This window comes from Pararge aegeria, chromosome 4 (genome assembly GCF_905163445.1).
Source record: "Pararge aegeria chromosome 4, ilParAegt1.1, whole genome shotgun sequence".
In the NCBI taxonomy this organism is placed as follows: domain Eukaryota; kingdom Metazoa; phylum Arthropoda; class Insecta; order Lepidoptera; family Nymphalidae; genus Pararge; species Pararge aegeria.
Window position 1 is genome coordinate 6,116,406 of NC_053183.1, and position 17,915 is coordinate 6,134,320.

General features: G+C 35.5%; 1 protein-coding gene across 14 annotated transcripts in view; it reads right to left on the minus strand.

Annotated features, from left to right (window-relative positions):
- LOC120637945 (ras GTPase-activating protein raskol) overlaps nucleotides 1–17,915 on the minus strand; it is a 213,909-nt gene that overhangs the window by 48,513 nt on the left and 147,481 nt on the right. For 2 of the 14 annotated variants that reach the window (XM_039910026.1, XM_039910024.1), the window contains exon 2: nucleotides 4,696–5,223. The exons of 10 other annotated variants lie outside the window; for them this stretch is intronic. In XM_039910026.1, the coding sequence (XP_039765960.1) occupies nucleotides 4,696–4,897 (202 nt within the window). In that variant the 5' untranslated portion in view covers nucleotides 4,898–5,223. Of the gene's footprint in view, nucleotides 1–4,695; nucleotides 5,224–8,770; nucleotides 8,969–17,915 lie in introns of those variants that run through there. 2 more of the 14 variants (XM_039910027.1, XM_039910025.1) reach the window with 2 other exon arrangements.

Consider the following 17,915-nt stretch of genomic DNA (forward strand, 5'->3'; position numbering starts at 1 on the left):
TAATCTTCTCATTTACAGACTTTTGTTAATTTGCTCATCAACATCATCATCAAACCCATTACCGGCCCAATCCAGGACACGGGTCTCCTCTCAGAATGAGAAGGTTTAGGCCGTTGTCTACCACGCTTGTCAAGTGCGGATTGGTAGACTTTACACGCTGTTGAGAACTTTATCGAGAACTCTCAGGCATGCAGGTTTCCCCACGATATTTTCCTTCACCGATTAAAGCAAGTGATATTTGAATTGCTTAAAATTAAAAACGCACATAACTCTGAAAACTCAGTGGTGCGTGCCGGGCTCAAACTCGGTCTCCACGAAAGGAAAACCGAAGCCTTACCGACTAGGCTTAACTATACTCGGCATAACTACGGATACGTATTTATGCCGGGTATAGTTAAGCCGAGAAAATTCAATAGGTCTAGGGCAGGCAAAAACGCACATAACTCTGAAAACTCAGTGGTGCGTGCCGGGCTCAAACTCGGTCTCCACGAAAGGAAAACCGAAGCCTTACTGACTAGGCTTAACTATACCCGTCATAACTACGGATACGTATTTATGCCGGGTATAGTTAAGCCGAGAAAATTCAATAGGTCTAGGGCAGCCAGCGTATTAAATCCACCGCTGTTTACACTTTATCGCTGGCGGAATCTACCACGAATAAAGTGACCTTAAGTATTTTAACTGAATTGTCACATATATTATGTTAATCGGTTGACTGATATATGCATCCGTTTCACGGATATATGCAAACAGAAGAAATCATGGCCTGTGCAATACCAAACCTGCAAGAACAATCAAAAACGATATGTAGGATACAAAGTGAGTTTGAATTAAATCTCACTTGTTTTTTTTACATTCAAAATTTACGGGCTAAGCATATGAACAGACCAACACTTCGCAGGACGTGTAAGGATCACGCCCTGCAACGTACCGCTCTGTGTCTCATGTGCAGAGCACAGACACAGAGCGCACTCTCAATGTCACCCAAGAAACCACATTTTGCGCTGTAAAATAATTTATAAACATGTTATCACCTTTTATAAATCACATATAAAATATATGTCAAGCTATCACGGTATCTATTAAATGTCATGATAAAGAATTAAAAACGTGAGAAATCAAATATTTGGCTGACGTTCGTATTTAAATAAAAAGTTATCAAGTTGTTGTGAAAAACCTTCCAGCCCCACTCAAAATATCATTCACCTGCGTAACAATGGGGAAAGAGACAATATGCCACTCTAACCACTCCACTTCCTTCCAGCGGAAGCTATAAAAAAGCTACCGCTTAGCTATCAAAGGAAAGAGGTAATATGATTACGTTGTAGTAACAATGGATGCAATAAAGAGTATCTACCTACTTCAAGACCCAATTCCTAAAAAAATACCAGAAGAAAATAATTGGGTACTTTTTGTATGATTAATTTAACGACATACAAAAAAGGCTACTTTAGTCTTACGGCAAACTGTAACTAAAAAAACCAGATAGTCCTATAAGATCGAAATCAAATTAGTAGTACCTTAAATTCCTAACAAAGTAGCTTTTAGGTGCAATAAGCAACCAAAAATTTGCATGACACGTTGCGAGCAAATATTATTTGGTTTACATCTGCTAATTACGAAACATTATTTAACCTTGGTTGAAATTAGTGTCGTATCAGTGCGGAACGGAAGCACAAAGTGGAACCAAAAAGGGTGGTAGGAGAGAGACGGGGATATGGGAAGCGGATGTGTTCAGTGACGGCACACAGGTGCGTCGTACACCGCACGAATACCTAACTAAGGGGTAGGTATGTGCGGTGTCACAAAAGAGAGGTAGAGAAAACAGCTAAAGTAGACAAGTATTTACGGTGCTTGGACCCGCACTCGATAACGATGTCTAAATATTATGGCGCCAAATTTAAGAACAGTCTGATGCTAAAGACTAATAATTCGTGTAATGGATATGGAAAAACTGGTTATTCTTCACGAAGAAAATTCTGAACCAGCTATAGAATTGTAACCAAAACACGTAATTATGTTCACATAAGCCCCCCCATCCAAAGTATTGATGGAAACATCGATATTACAGAGACGACATATTAATTATCAGATTTGCCCTTCACAGTTATTTTCATTCAAATAGATACACAAAGATACAATACAGCTAAAAGACACAAAGAATGAGGCATATTTATATTGAACGTTTGGGAACTCTGACATAACATCAGATATTAGACATCGGAAAAGTCTTTTGTAATTCTTCGTACGTCTATAGTAGAGGACGCATTTAGCTTTCTTGAGACGTGACTAATACTTTGTAAGGAAAATTTATTTTCTAAGAGCATGTGTCTAAGTAACCGATGCTGTACTCGTAAATGTAACAAATTATTTATATAAGAATTAAAGGGCTCTGACTTTAAACTCTTATGTAATTATCATCATCATATCATTTGAGAAGGGTTAAGGCCCTAGTTCACCCGCTGACCTAGTACGGAATGGTAGACTCCGCACGCTTTTGAAAACGTTATGGAGAACTCTCAGGCATGCAGGTTTCCTCACGATGTTTCCCTTCATACCGTCCAAGCATTGATATTGAAGTTGCGTAGAATCGCTGGGATTGGAACTCGGCCACCTGAAGATGAAGCAAAAGTCCTAAACACTAGGCAATCACAGGCTTTATAATATATATTCAAACAAAATAACTGAAATCAAGCAAAATAATACATTTCTATAATTGAAAATATCTTCCGATGCTCTATGGTCTCATAATTGGTTATTAATAATTGGTTATAATTGGCAAATAGATCGAGACCCCATCGGTTATTCGCAACGCCACATTCGTTTAGGTATTCTACAAGAGGCAGTTGAGAGGTATTATGTATCCGGTGAGTCACTCGCTTTGGAGATATTGCGTTCTTCATCAATGTCAAGATCAAATCACGATCTTGTCTACTAACCGGTATTATTGTTTGCGAAGATTACAAACTAAGCGTTTGAGCTAACAACGTTCATGACGGAAGAAAATTGATTTTGATTTGTTAACTTTTTGCGTGTGGGTAGCCAGCAGTTCCTATCGAAGACCACTCCACTTCACAATGCAGGTATTTTAGATAATAAGATCGTGATGATTCTGATTGACTCTTGGATTTAAATTAGACCATGCATTGCCTTGAGAATAAAACTTCTACAGGCTGATTAAAATTACGTTTAAATTAAGAGTTGGCCTTTAAAAAGTAACAATAAGTCACGATAAAAAATATTTATTATAAAAAACAAGACATTTACTGATTCTATGTAACCGATAGTACCCACAGTAGGTATTCCTGTTTCGAGGGTGCCTATTTACTATTTAACAGCTTAAGCTTATGTTGTCACTCGAATTGCAGACGATTAAACAATTCGTACAATACAAGCTAATTATTGATAAAGTTGCAGTTTCTAGTAACTTTTTATTTATGTAGTGTGTAGAAGAGTTCGTTTGTTTATCAGGGCATATTTTATAGAATAGCGTAGGTATGAGAGTTTGGTTTAGGAAAAAAATACTTATCACATTATATATAACAGTTATACTCGGTTGAAGCCTCGAGGAAATGGATGTCAGCTTAATTAAGATAGGTATAAGGTGATTTATGTAGTTACATAACCTTTTCATAGCGTCTATAGGTACCTAATATCGGCATAAATACTTAAGTAGGTATAATTTTATTACAGAATACAAACGAGTGTGCATTCAAACTTCACTGCTTTAATAATAGCATTGTGTTTTAATACTAATTATCCTCATTACAGTTGCTAATTATTTATTGTAAAGTGATAGACTTGAAGAAATATCATAATAAACTATGAAGCATAACAGTTTATATTTTACTGGAGAAACCACCCAATTAAGTACACGCATATATGACGCGTGATGCTATGTGTCCGTCAACATTTATGAATGACATATAAAATCACAATCTCGATTATAACATACAATATTACACACATAAAACACTGATGAGGCTTAGTAGCATAATCAATGTAATGTATATACAGATTGTATAATATGTGTTAACTGGCGATATGTACAAAACATATCAATATTTATTAATTATAACACATTAACAATCTGAGACAAAGACTCCGGCCTCCTCTTGGGGAAGACCGAGTTGGATCCCTGGTACGCCTCAACCACTTACTTATCGGGTAACGTGCGCCTTAAGCAATAAAATATCACTTGTGGTAAAGGAAAACATCGTAAGGAAACCTCCATGACTGAGAGTACTTCATAAGGTTCTCAGAAGCATGTGAACTGCTCCAATTTGGACTTGCCCAGTGTGGTGGACTACGGCTTAAACCCATTCTGAGAGGAGAACCGTGTCTTATAGTGGCCGTTAATAAGTTGATAATGATTATTACAAGATCACAGCATAAATAGTAGTACTTTACAAGCCTGAATCAACGAATGTCGTGCAAATACTAAGAAAACTACAAATTTTCACCTACCCCCCTAAATAAGGTATTTACTATCGATTCAAACAAGTACTTAAGACTTATATTTTCTAAAAATAAATATAAAGGTAAGTAAAAAGTTTACTTGGAATTTGGGAATACCACCTAAAGCTAATTGAAACATACGGTGTTCAACAGGATGACATCTTCTGCTGAATATAATAATTAGTTGGTGGGTTCGAAGGGATAAAAAGGATATTATAATAAGTTATAGTTACTAACCGTCAATATCATCCTGGGAAGTATCAAAATCGGCTAAAGTGACGTTGGATAAGTCCTCCACGTACACCTGCGGTTGCCTGTTAAGAGTGTGCCTGCCTCCGAGAGAATGGTAGCAGCTTTCCTCGTCGTCCGCCGCTTCCTCCGTCGAAGACCCCTTGAGGCATGAGTGGAAACTCCGAGAGAGGCGCCGCTCTGTGCTCATCCTCACTCATATCACAATTAACTTTTTTTGTATAAACTTAACCACAGATAAAACACACGAATCCACTCGTGCTTCCACTTTTTGAACTGAGAATTTAATGCCACTTTCATTTCATTTCGAAGTTCATATTCGTCACTTTTCGTCACTGATTCACAATTTTTTACACGATTCTCTGTACCGACACTGTTTGTTTTGATTTATCACCGTTTTTTTGTCATGATATTTAAAAAAAAAAAATTTGTTTGATATATTCTATGTTCGATAATTGAACACAATTGAATCACGAAATGTGTGATGTCTCACTTTCTTATCTTATCGTGCAGGACCTGTGTGTTTATAAATGCAATAAGCGACTAATTCAATAAATAAACAACTCGGTGTAGTATATTACTATAAGATGTTACATTTTGTGGGATCAGCTTTGTGAACAAGTCAACTTTTTTCTCAGACAATTGAAGCTCGATCGCGCTCGTTTAACGAGTAGGGCTTAACGATTGCGAGATTCCTGGATAACCAAAAACACGACAAGTACACAACCCGTAAAACACGTTAGTACAGAGCCTTGTATGACGCCTGGAGATATGACAGCGTAGGTTCAATGCACTCCCGAAGAATGGGGTCTACCAATGTGACATTCGACTAATGAATGGCACTCGAACAAAAGGAAACATCTTTGTAAAGCGACGGGTACTTTTCACGTGCATTTGTTAGCTACGTATGTAAGACTCGTATTGCTCTCTAATAATAAATGGGAAGACGATAAAGCCCCAACAATACATACGCAAGTTAAGGCTACACAAATCTTTTGAATATAAGCCCACATCGGATTCATATAGTTTCTGATTAACGACGAAATACATTATTGCTACATTATGGACAATATATCTCAAGACTGTTAGCTTATCAGAAATGAAATCGTAGCTATCACAGTTCGGTAATAAGAATTATGTTTTTAACGTTACGAAAATAAATCAGTTTCCTTTTTTTTCTGAGGAAACTGAGCATACCTTTCATATACATAATATAGCATAGCATAAATATTTTCAGTGATTATTGTTTTATATTGTTGATCAACCTTGACCCTTATTATCTACCTTAAGTCGAAATTAATCGCCATTGAGAGGGTTAAACAAGTGAAACTAATCTGTAAACCTTGAATTATTAAACTCTGTAACTGTAAGAAATAAAAGTTTTTTTAAGTTTCTAAAAAATCGGTAATCGTTGATCTTAGAGAACAATTTATTAACCAGAGCTTCAATAATCACTCGATGTTATCGTAAATCTATTTTTCGGAATAATTAATTCGTAAAATAAAAACGCAAAAAGTAGATTGAATGAAAATAGAATGCCGGAAAAGCGGAAAACTTTGCGCAACAATCAACAAAACCTAAGCAATGATTGCATAGAATGGAAATGTCAATATAATAGAGGAAAAGGAACCTCGTCTGATGTTTTTGGCATAATTGTTACCTGCCGTACATTTGTTGACAAAAAAGTGAAATCGCAAACATGCTATTGTTTCAAGGAAACTGGAAAGTATACTGTGAGAGCGTCGTGATGCGGAGGCTTTAAGAAAATTGCGGAAGCTGTAAACTTTTATGTTTGCTGTGGGAGTTTTTGTTTACTGTTTACGAAAGTCTTACTTAATGCATGCTCAAACAAATCTGAATTTTGTTTAAGTTAATAAAAACAGCAAACAGCTCGGTGAATCGCAGCTCTATATGCTTCTTTTTTTTGTGAGAGGAGGCCAGTGCCTAGTCCGGACATTAATTAAGTTGATGATGATGATGAAAGTCATAAAACATAACTTAGCTACTTAAATTATCTTCTCTTAATTAAAGATATAACTAACATCTAACAATTGATGAATATATTCCCTAAGCAAACTTCATAATTAGTAGATTTATATTATTTCATGATAGTGAAATATTAATCAATGAAATTAGTTGAAGATAAATAATGTAGGTAGCACGAAAATTAATATATAATCATATGTGTATCTAATAGCACGAGCAGGAAATGTATATTTTTTTTTTTTTAATTATGTCCTCACATTATAACCAATTTCTTTGAATAATAACATGTATATTAGTCATTATTTCTAATACGAGGGAGTACCTAGGGTAAAGGGAAAGGTCATTATAATGGAAATATATATGAATATTTAATGAAAAACTTGATTTAAGGCGATCATTTAAACTTTAATTAATAGATCGATCTTCCAATCTGCCAAAATACTTAATTAGTGCAACTCTGTATTTCATGTACCTAACATCGGCAGACCGCCGGCACAGCATAAGACCGATGCTTTAGATATGCCAAGTCAGAGCGTGCCGCAATAACCTCAAATGGTGCTAGCACGCGATTAAACAACATAATTAATGCTGTACATTTATTTTCTAAGCCATATCAAATGACCTTGATGTAAACATGATAAAGAAAATTAAAATTCATTAGCTATGTTTTTCAAGAAATAATATAGGTCATGTATCACAAAGGTCCTACCTACTTATCCTAGGTCTTTAAATCTGTAATCTCACGCAATTTAACTTTGTGTATTAGAATTATTTGTTTTTGCAAAAGATATTTCAACGGTAAATTATTGAAAGAAAAGATAAAGATTTAAGTTCATATATAAATGATCTAAGTAAGATGTTACAAAATATAAATAGCAACCTTGTTTGTTAGCATGTTCAACTACGGATCACGAGGGCCTGAGTCCAAAACCCGTGTCGGGCCAAAAATTGTTAAGTTAAAGAAAATTTCCAATACCATCCCGAAGGTAGGAAAATAGCGGTGTCAACCCTTGTGACTCGGAGAGCACATCACTAGCTTGAACCCGGATTGGAGCAGCGTGGTGGGTTTATGATCTAAAACCGTCTCCCCTATGAGGCTTGTGCCAGTCAGTGGAACGTTAATGGTCTGCGGATGACGATTGAAGTAAACTGCCATTCATGAAGCCTTGGAAGCTTTAGCATCAAGGAGTATCTGGTAAATAGACTGTCGAGGCAAATAAACGAATCCGCTGGCGACAGGCGTTGACATAAACTAATGACGTGGCAGGTATAAATCATGTTCATAAAAGAGACCATCTTCGGAGGAAACCGGCGATTTGCGACGGATATGACCATTGGGACTAGTAGAGCGTACGGAGTTGGATGATTCGTGTTATTAGACTCATTAGACGAGTTTAACTGGATCTCGCAATGGATTGCTGCTCATCATGATTAATAAAAACAATGTTGTTTTTACGAGATGCCACTTTGTTATTTTGCCTGCCGCTTTGTTTGCAATACATTTGTTTATAAAGCAGATAATAAATACAGTTTTTTTTATTACATATTAATGGATAATATTGTAAGACATGGAATAAGAAACTTTGTTATACGTCTATATTATAAAACCACATAAAATTTAGGAATTACAAATTCCTAAAATAACTTAAGTCATATGATTTTAATAATATAGGTAGGTACTTAATAATGATATATTTAAAAACAAATGTTACCTACTTAATAATAAATTATATGACATTAGTGATTTACTCAACAATGTCTTCTTAAGCTATTGAGCACAAATACTAATAATAAATATTAAAGTAAACATTAATGATCGGTAATCAAAAACAATCGTTAATATTTGGGTTAATTTAGGTTATGATTTACCTAAATTAACCCAAATATTAACGATTATTATGACAATAGGAGATTGATTTGATCCAGATAACAGAATTGCTATTATAGATCACTTTAAATTATCCTCTTCTAATCGATGTGTCATTAGCAAACCAGGTTTTATATAATACAAACATGATGTTTACACACACACCGAGATCACATTTACTGAAATAGCACGCCATCAAAATAAACCTACACAAATTAAACTCCACACGAGGAAACTGCAAATAATTGAGATCACACACACGCGTAGTAATGAGTGTACACAAAATGATGCACTTATTTTAACTGAAAACGAATTTGCCGATAAAAACTAGGCCGTGACTGAAATAGTAACGTTCAAAATAACGTAGTATCAAATGTTAAAGAATGGGAGGCCGCGTGACTGCCTCCATTCAAAGACACTAACACACTGAAGCGAATGACAAGACGCGAGGCGCACGCGCACGCTCGCTCTCCATGGTCATGGAGTTTAAAATTCGAACGTACTATTGTCGAAGACTGTTATACTCTAATTATCGCGCAGATGAGCCCGCTAGACTTAAAGGCATAACAATAAACAGTAAATGAAACATAACATTTACATAATCATTGTTCTTAAACATAGGTACCCTATTTATTATTGATGGTCATAAAGTATTTATAGATAAGCTTACCACATAAATAGCACTTATCTCTTGTATAAGTTGTTTGAATATAATGAATGCGAATGTGAGTTTGTTTTGTGCGCGCCTTTACTTCTGAACCGATCATTATGAAATTTTGAATCTACATTGACAGAGGTACAGAAAAGGTCTTGAGGTGTCTTTCATGTCGAAAAACAACTTTGAGAAAATAGCAACTTGAACTGATTGACAAAATCTATAATTACGCGAGCAAAGTCGCGGACAACAGTAGTTTTCGTAAGTATACATATTAGGATTTTTGAAGTATTAGTAAATCGTAGCCTATATTTAAGGAAAAGGGAATAAGCTGTTTTACAAAAGCAAGAGAAGCAAGCGTAAAAATAAATTAATCCCGTCTTTGAACGCAAGCAACGTAACGCGTAGCGTCGTAAACTTTGCAACGCATTTAAGTGCAATATGAAAACTTTCACTTTCATATTTATTTATCGTTCACGTAATTGGTTATCTATCGAATTTCTCATCTCAACGATGCGATGTCTCGAACAGTACGCGTACAAACGTAACGAAAGTAAGTACTACAGACCACAGTCGCATAATTTTGATGGTGAAAGTCATTCATTCGGTCTCGTAACAGATTGCGATAAGTAGTTAGAAACCTGTTAAAGGTTATTTTTACTGGGCAAAGAAGAAGCAAACAGAAGCAGGTAGGAAGGCAGCGAAAAACGAACTACATAGGGTTGTCTGCAGCACACTTGTGTAATTATTTTAAGCCTAGTATACAGGGACGAGCAAACAGTAGACTGGAATGTGGTCTGTATGCTTGGAGTCCAGTATTTAACTAGGCGCGAGCTAAAAGAGCGCCGTTATCAAAGTTTTTTAACAAGGAAAAAACTGGAAGTTATATTTGCAGCTGTTTGTATCAAACAGTTATGTGAATAGGTTATGGTAAACTTTACGCAACTGTGTGCAGGCCCTTGTCGGATTGGAACGGAAGTACTTTTTAAAACAACGCACTAATAGGTATTATATATATTAATGTAGACAGCGGCTTTTGAATTTCATATATTTTATTATTTAGGTAAAGAGAACTTCATCTTTGACGTCAATTTTTGGTTTGACGCTCTATTTAAAGGCATAGGTAGGTAAGAGTTTAATGTATAGGTAGAAACTAGGTGGAAACTCTTTGGAATGACTATAATTTTCGATTAATATGTCAGATTCCACAGTCCTGTTCGAATTGTAAATGCTGTGTAGGAGCTGCTAAGGCGGGCGGTGGGCGAACTTGGCACGTCAGAGTGACTTGCGCAAGGTGTTTGCTAGATAGTATACTGCCCTTCTATTCTGAGTAATAGCCTTCGAAGCATTTCTAATAAAATAAATTCCAAACACTTCTTCTTGTATCGTATGATCGTGTATCATCTTAGTAGGGTTGCTGCCCTATTTTTATTTATAAATTTTATACCTACCGTACACCATATACACTAGACCAGTGTGGTGGACTAATATAAGCCCTTTGAAACGTCAAGTCTGTCCGTGTGTAGTGACTCTACAACCGGTTCGGAAGGCAGATTCTACCGAGAAGAAGCCGGCAAGAAACTCAGCAGTTGCTCTTTTCCAACGTTAAAAATTTACATTTTACAGTTTAAAATTAATTTTTCTATCTTGTGAGAGATGAAAGCGGAGCCGGATGCTTCCAAGCAACCTTGTCATTAAGAAACTCATCAATTGTATAATAACCTCGCTGTAATAAATGTGTTTAAACATATTCTTAAAATTTATGCATTGGTAGGTTCAAAATTACCTTAGGAGTCATATTATAAAAGCCTATCCTACTCAATCCCACAAATGACTTCTGCACCTTTCGCAGACGATATGCAGATGTCACCAATTTATAACCATTTCTTGTAAGACGACTGCTTATATCCACTTTTTGTTTATAAAGACTAATATGTTTGTCTTACAAATACTATATTGTTATAAATGAGGCTACCGTAACCTATTTCTTTAAATTTTTCACCTATAGATTCACGTGTTTTTTTTTTATTACACCCTGCTAATTGTGCCTGTGTCCTACTACTAATAAGTTAGGCGTGATTTGCTAAGGCATTTTATTAAGCTGTTTTTCGAGATGACAATACTTACGTATACTTGGCAATTGGCATCATCATCTACACCATTCCACGCAGGGTAATATACCCGCGTGGAATGGTGTAGATTTTAATGTAACTTTACAACAAAATTTATCACTTTATTTCCAATAATTAAAACGAACACAATGGAATGTCTTTTGTTAAACTAATTATGTACGAATAAAATGAACTGACAGTATTAATGTAGAGCCGCAATTAAGCACGATTTACGCGATTCATAATTTTATGATTTCTATTTGTTGGTCCACAATATTAATTTTAATTTTATTAAAGTTTGTTTAGTTGTGCAATTCCACGAAATATTTATATAAATATTCACTTACTAGTCAGTCCCTTTATAAATCAACACACTTTTGTAGCTATAACTTTTTGTCTGTTTAGTCTTAGCCGTGAATGTTTTGCCTGTTTTTAGATGTTCGTAAAATACCAATATGAATACTTTTTCTTTATATTTTCTAGAATATCGAAGTAATTGATTAACCAGCGGTTTGTACTAAAGCTTACTTAAGAAGTACATATGTGCATTCAAACGTTTTGGACATCAGCCAGCTTGGACACCGTCGCTTTACCTGGTTATTCTCACTCTGATTGAGACGCATAAGAAACCTTAGGATATCTAACGGCGAATTTACTAATCAGAGCAGACAGTAGTAAAATAGTGCGCGTTAAATGTCCTGTTAAATAGCGCGCATAACATCGTTAACCGATAACGATTCTCTAGAATCAGGCGGTGGAAGCTGTGATCTGGATCGCTGGCGTCCTTCCAAACACGCTATAGCGCAATTTAGCATCAGAAATATGCCTCTGCAGTAACTGGCCTCTGTGCTTTATATATATTGTTTTATATTGGAATCCGGCTACAGTTGTATGATGATTTTACAGTTCATTATAATTGCTCACATAACAGCAATTTGAGAAAAAAAACCTTTAGTTCTAGAAAGTTCTCTGTGTACACGATTAGTAATAGTATCAAAATTGTTTTGTGCTTGGGAAAAGGACCAGTTAGCATATTCAATTAAGGATCACGAGGTCCTGAGTTAGAAAAAAAAGTTTTAAATATTGGATTTATCTTTCAATAATTTCTCAGTAGGTACTGATCCGAAGTTCAGAAATTGGAATTTGCGACCTAATCCATACCTTTGAAAGTAGTTAATGTGATAACAATTTATGACTGAACAAAGTTACTTGTAGCTTATAAGTATGGTTCTATCATAACCATACAAGGTGCCTTCTCCGAAGATGTATGTAAACTTGCAATAATTTACGTTTACTAATCTGGAGGACAAAGCACGAGGTTTAAATAATAATATTGTGCATAGCAGCAGATAACTAACAAAGTAACGGATTTACAATACCCGCTGACCTGAGTTATACAGTAGCCTGTACTCGACTGAACCGTACACTCGGCGCCCTCGCTTTCCTTAGTACTGAGTCTGAGGAGACCATATTTGAGATGATCTCATTACGTCGCAGTCGGAAAGTATGTCAGTGTGCGTACTGTGTAGGCCGGTAACGCGCACCGTTGCGAACTGCGTGCTTAATCTTACCCATTGAGCATCGGTGAGGCGACACACTGGACTTATTCACGGAGTTTTATTAATTATTCTTTACAACAATGCTGGAGTCATATGAAGCTTATGGTGTGTCGAGATGCGGAAATAACAAGAAGGTATATATTTTTTTCTGTACGTAGGCACGTGAATATGTACATTGTACATATATCGCTCCCTCGCTGTGTCACGATTCAAGAAAAACGGAAAGGAATACGAATAAATAAGTAAAGTGCTCCGCAATTCTTAATTCTTTCTGGTTTCGTCTGGTGGGCAGCGTCAGCCGTGGCTGGTTACCACCCCACCGACAAAGTCGTGCTGTCAAGCGATTAAGCATTCTTTTATGATGACGCGTAGAAAACAATTCACGGTATGGGGTGGGCAAATGGTGGGTTTATCGTTCGCAGGAGTATGGTATTTTTTATTTTCGAATTTAACGTGGAAGAAGTCGCGTACAACTACTTTTCATCATATATAATGTACCTAGAGCTTCGTTCGTTTTCTTTATGTATCACGATTAACAACACCCCTCGACACTGTAATACTCGTATGAACCTGGCCTAACTCTGTTTTAAAAACGGAATTTTTATATTCTCCATTTCAATAGATTAATTGAGTGAATTTTTTTTTACATGTATTAAAACTTTATTCTATGTTCGAAATGGTAGAACTTTTTTTTTTTCAATGAAAATAACAGTTGAGCCATTTAGTTATGCACTACGAAGAAAACCCAACGTCTGCTAAGAAAAATACCTATCAGCTGCTATTGAAAGGCTTACATTTATGAGGCTTCTATTACTACATCGATGCATAAGTCCTGGCATAGACAAGAAAATGTTGAAGTCACTTTTGATGAATATATTTATATAGGGCAACCTACCAAGCAAACGCGAATACACGCCACACTATAGTTTATCCATACTTAGTAACTTTATATTATACTTGGCAACGACTTAAAAATGTTGTTGACACACAACACAAATGACAAATGTTGTTTATTAACTGCTTTTTAGTATAATATTTTACCGAGTAAAACAATACTCGGTAAAATATTGTTGATTTAACGTTTCATTCCGAAACTAACCTCTTTCAACTTTGGTTTGTTTCGTTTTTGGTAAATAAACTCCGACGTCTTCAACACATTATACTGAACATTCGCTAATTTGCTTTAATAAAAAAAAACAATATTTCATGTTATATTGTGGTGATATTCCGAATTTGTTAAATTAAATATAAAGCTACGAGGGCCCCAAACGGGCCCTTGTCTAAGAATTTGCGGATAACAAAGCTCGGTCAGGTATTGTTTTTGTTTATAACAATAACTGACATAGTCACCTCAAACGGTGATCTAACTCTGATCTGATAACTTGTATTGGAATATAGAAATTAAAAAAACATAAACCGATAAGAGTATGTCCTCTTTTAATCCAAGTCGGTGATGACCATCCACTCAAGCATATTTAAACTGTATAGTCAATTCCACCTACGATGATATTAATCGGTAGGCAAGCATATACATAAAAAGTACTTGTACTTTTTTCCCCTGTTTAAATAGTAAAAGTCTATAAACACTTGCCACAATAGCTCAATAAATATAGTCGCGATAAACATTGACCTTTTTGAAAGGTGCTTTTAAATGTTAAAGTATTTAATGTGCAAAGCTGAAACGATTTTCTGTTTTTAGGTTAAACGTTTTAACTTTTTTTATTTTTTTAAATAGATATTTTATTTTCACAGTATTACGCTCTTGTTAAAGTTTTTTACTTATTAATGATGATAATAATTAATTAATGTTCTACTTGTGGAATCTGCCTGAGTCATTTGAGTGTTGAACGTAAACCCACCACGCGGCTCCAATGTAAATTGGTGGGCTGTGTAAGCAACTGTCACAACGTGAACATAATCATTCGTTACAAGTAATAATAACCGGCATCAACGGCTTAATGTGCTCTCTGAGGCACCGAGGAATGGTATTATTCCGATCTGCAAAGGCGGTCACCAATACAATATTGCATAAACAGTTATATCAACTGATTCGAGGCTACGCAACTCTCACCTACCTATCATTATTAAACTTTTTGACGAACACCCTGGCGAACTGTGAGCACTGCGGTTTTAAGTATTTGGCCCCAGGTTCGATCACCGGGAGGGAATATTTGGGAATTTAAATTTCAGATTTTTTTTCTGGTCTGGTCTGGTGGTTTCAGCCGCGGCTAGTTATCACCCTAGCGACATAGACGAGCTGCTAAGCGATTCAGCGTTCCGGTACGATGTCACGTAGTAGGGGCATGTGTTTAATATACCTGCAATATAACACCCCTAACGGCTAACAGGTCAGTTCATTACCATCCTAGACTGCATCATCACTTACCAGCAAGTAAGATTGCAGTCAAGGGCTAACTTGTACTGGAATAAATGATAATAATAATAGGCTAGTACTCGTTTTTTTTCTTTACTAGGAAACCCATACATATATGTAACCTTACTTGTCTATGATTCTTGCCACAAGGTATTTGTGGTGGCATTTTGCGTTTGTATCATCATATTTTTATTTTAATATGGTTATCCATAGTATATATTAAAAAAAAACAGAATTTATATTTTTTTTCGTTTGCCAAGTGGCAATTTAAACCTACTACTTCTACCTATAAGTTTAAAAAACAGTTTCACTATTAACTGCCGCTGTACCAATAATGTATTCCATTGAACGTCAATCGTATTTCATGCAGGTATGTCAATTCGATGCCGCGGACGCATGTTATTGGCACACTTATTCCCAACGAAAGTTACTCTACTTTCCGCGCTTTCCTTACTAATTCGATAGATAGCGTTTGATTCGGTGATTAGTTTGGTATGCAGTAAATTACTTGAGTAGGATACGCCACTTTGGGTTTATCGTAATTTTGCAGCACTCAGCTTCAGTAAGTCAGTGGTGTAGCCTCGTTGCTATGGATAAATCAGTCGGTAAAGGTAATAATCAACGTTATCCAATATTGGTAGCTGAATGAGTGACCTTCTTAGCAACACCTTCGTCTGTCCCCTGTGCCTAGCTGAGCACATTAAATCATCAGTCCTACATGACTAAAAGGTATTTAATACATTTAAATTTTTATTATAACGTATTATCTTGTTATCTCATTATCGGACTACCAAGTTTCACACAACATTAAAATTTGAGATTTTTGCACATTTGAATCAATTAAAACAACGGAATGAGCCCGCAGACTTGGAAATATATGACTATAGCTAACTTCAGGTTGTCGGTATGCGCGCGCGTCGTAAAAATTTGCTCTCATCACTTTTCGCTAACGCGCCAAAACAAGTATAGTTTTCAAAAGTTTCACCTGCTCTAGTAAACAACCACGCCAAGTGATCAGGAGTGAAACCTAGAACTTAAAATATTCCATTTAACTAGAGCCTGAATTTCTGCATGCAAAGTCCTTAACCTGTGAAAGTCCGGTAAAAATTAGATCATGGCTGATCTAAGTACGAGTACCATACAAATAATCCATACCATACCATAAAAATATATAAAGAGAGACAGCGGCCTACATATCAAGAATAGAAATCAAAGAAATATATACAATTTCTTATACATTGGCAAGCTATTATAAAAACAAAGCACATATTTATAAAAACATAGCACATATTTATATATGTGCTATGTTTTTATAGGTATGCCAAGATGATAAAATTACACGGCAATCTTATCTGTGCATCGCGGAAGTGCAACGCCTAACCTTGTAGGCAGGTAAACGGCTGGTTCCTTTGATTTCAGTGTAATTAAATATAAAAAGCGGTATATGAAACTTATCATACTTATAATGTCTTTTGATAATAATATAAATAACTAAGATAAATTAAGAAGTGCGTGCCGCAAATCCAACTTGGAACCTCCGAATGGAAAGCCGAAGCCTTAAATGTTAGGAAGTACTACAGTATACTTGCATTTAATTTATCTTTATATAGGTACCGACGTGCTGTAAATAAGCACAGAGGGCTAGGCATTTACTTTGTAAACCATACCATATTAAGGCACTGCCCAGTCAGTGGCGTGCATAGAGAGTATGCACAGTGTATGCAGATGATATAAAATGAAGAGAATCTCCAGTAAAGTTTGTTAGAGTAGTTAAAAAACTTAAGGATAGGCATTGTAAGAGTTATAAAAAGCCTACCCCTTAGTATTTATAACTTATACTCGAGATTTTCTTTTATATCATCTGCATACCCTGTGCATACCCTCTATGCACGCCACTGTGCCCAGTAGTATCTATATCACAAAAAAAAGGATATTGCTTTCTTTTGTTTTTAATATTCATCTCGGCGTTGCTTTATTCTATAATGTTATAGTCATACTTTTAATACAGTACCTACCAAAACATGTCATCAAAAATACACTAATGCACTCTTGTTATTCAAAAAATAAAAATTTAAGTTTATTTGCAAACTTATAATGATGTGACATAACCAAGAAAACACGTTTCATAAAAAAAAACACGCGACTAAGTGAAAGCTGCGCTTGCGCAATCCACTGGTCTCAGATCAGATGAGATACAGGATTTAAAAATAAAGGACTTTACAACTAAATAAGGAACTTATTCGCACATATATACTTGCATATAAAAGAATTATGCAATAATTTTCTGTTGCAATAAAAGCTTAACGCATAATCATGTATATAGGTGCTCATAAGCCTGTATTGGTTATCTCGTATTAGCCTATAATACTGTAAATATCTCTTAATACCTCCTTCTGAATACATTAAAATAAGCGTACCAACGTGTCTCGTTGGTACTGTAAATTTACTCTAAGTGAATTACTATGTTTGAAGTGCAATGCAGTTACTATTTAATAGGATGATATTATTTACTTCAGTCTTACCTTGCACACTTAATTTTTACGGTCTATTTACAGGTGGTAGAGTCTCTACAAGCAGAATTACTTGAAGTTTCAAAAATGCATATAAAGTTGAATAGTTTTTTATTATTTTATGATGATATATTAACGACAAATTG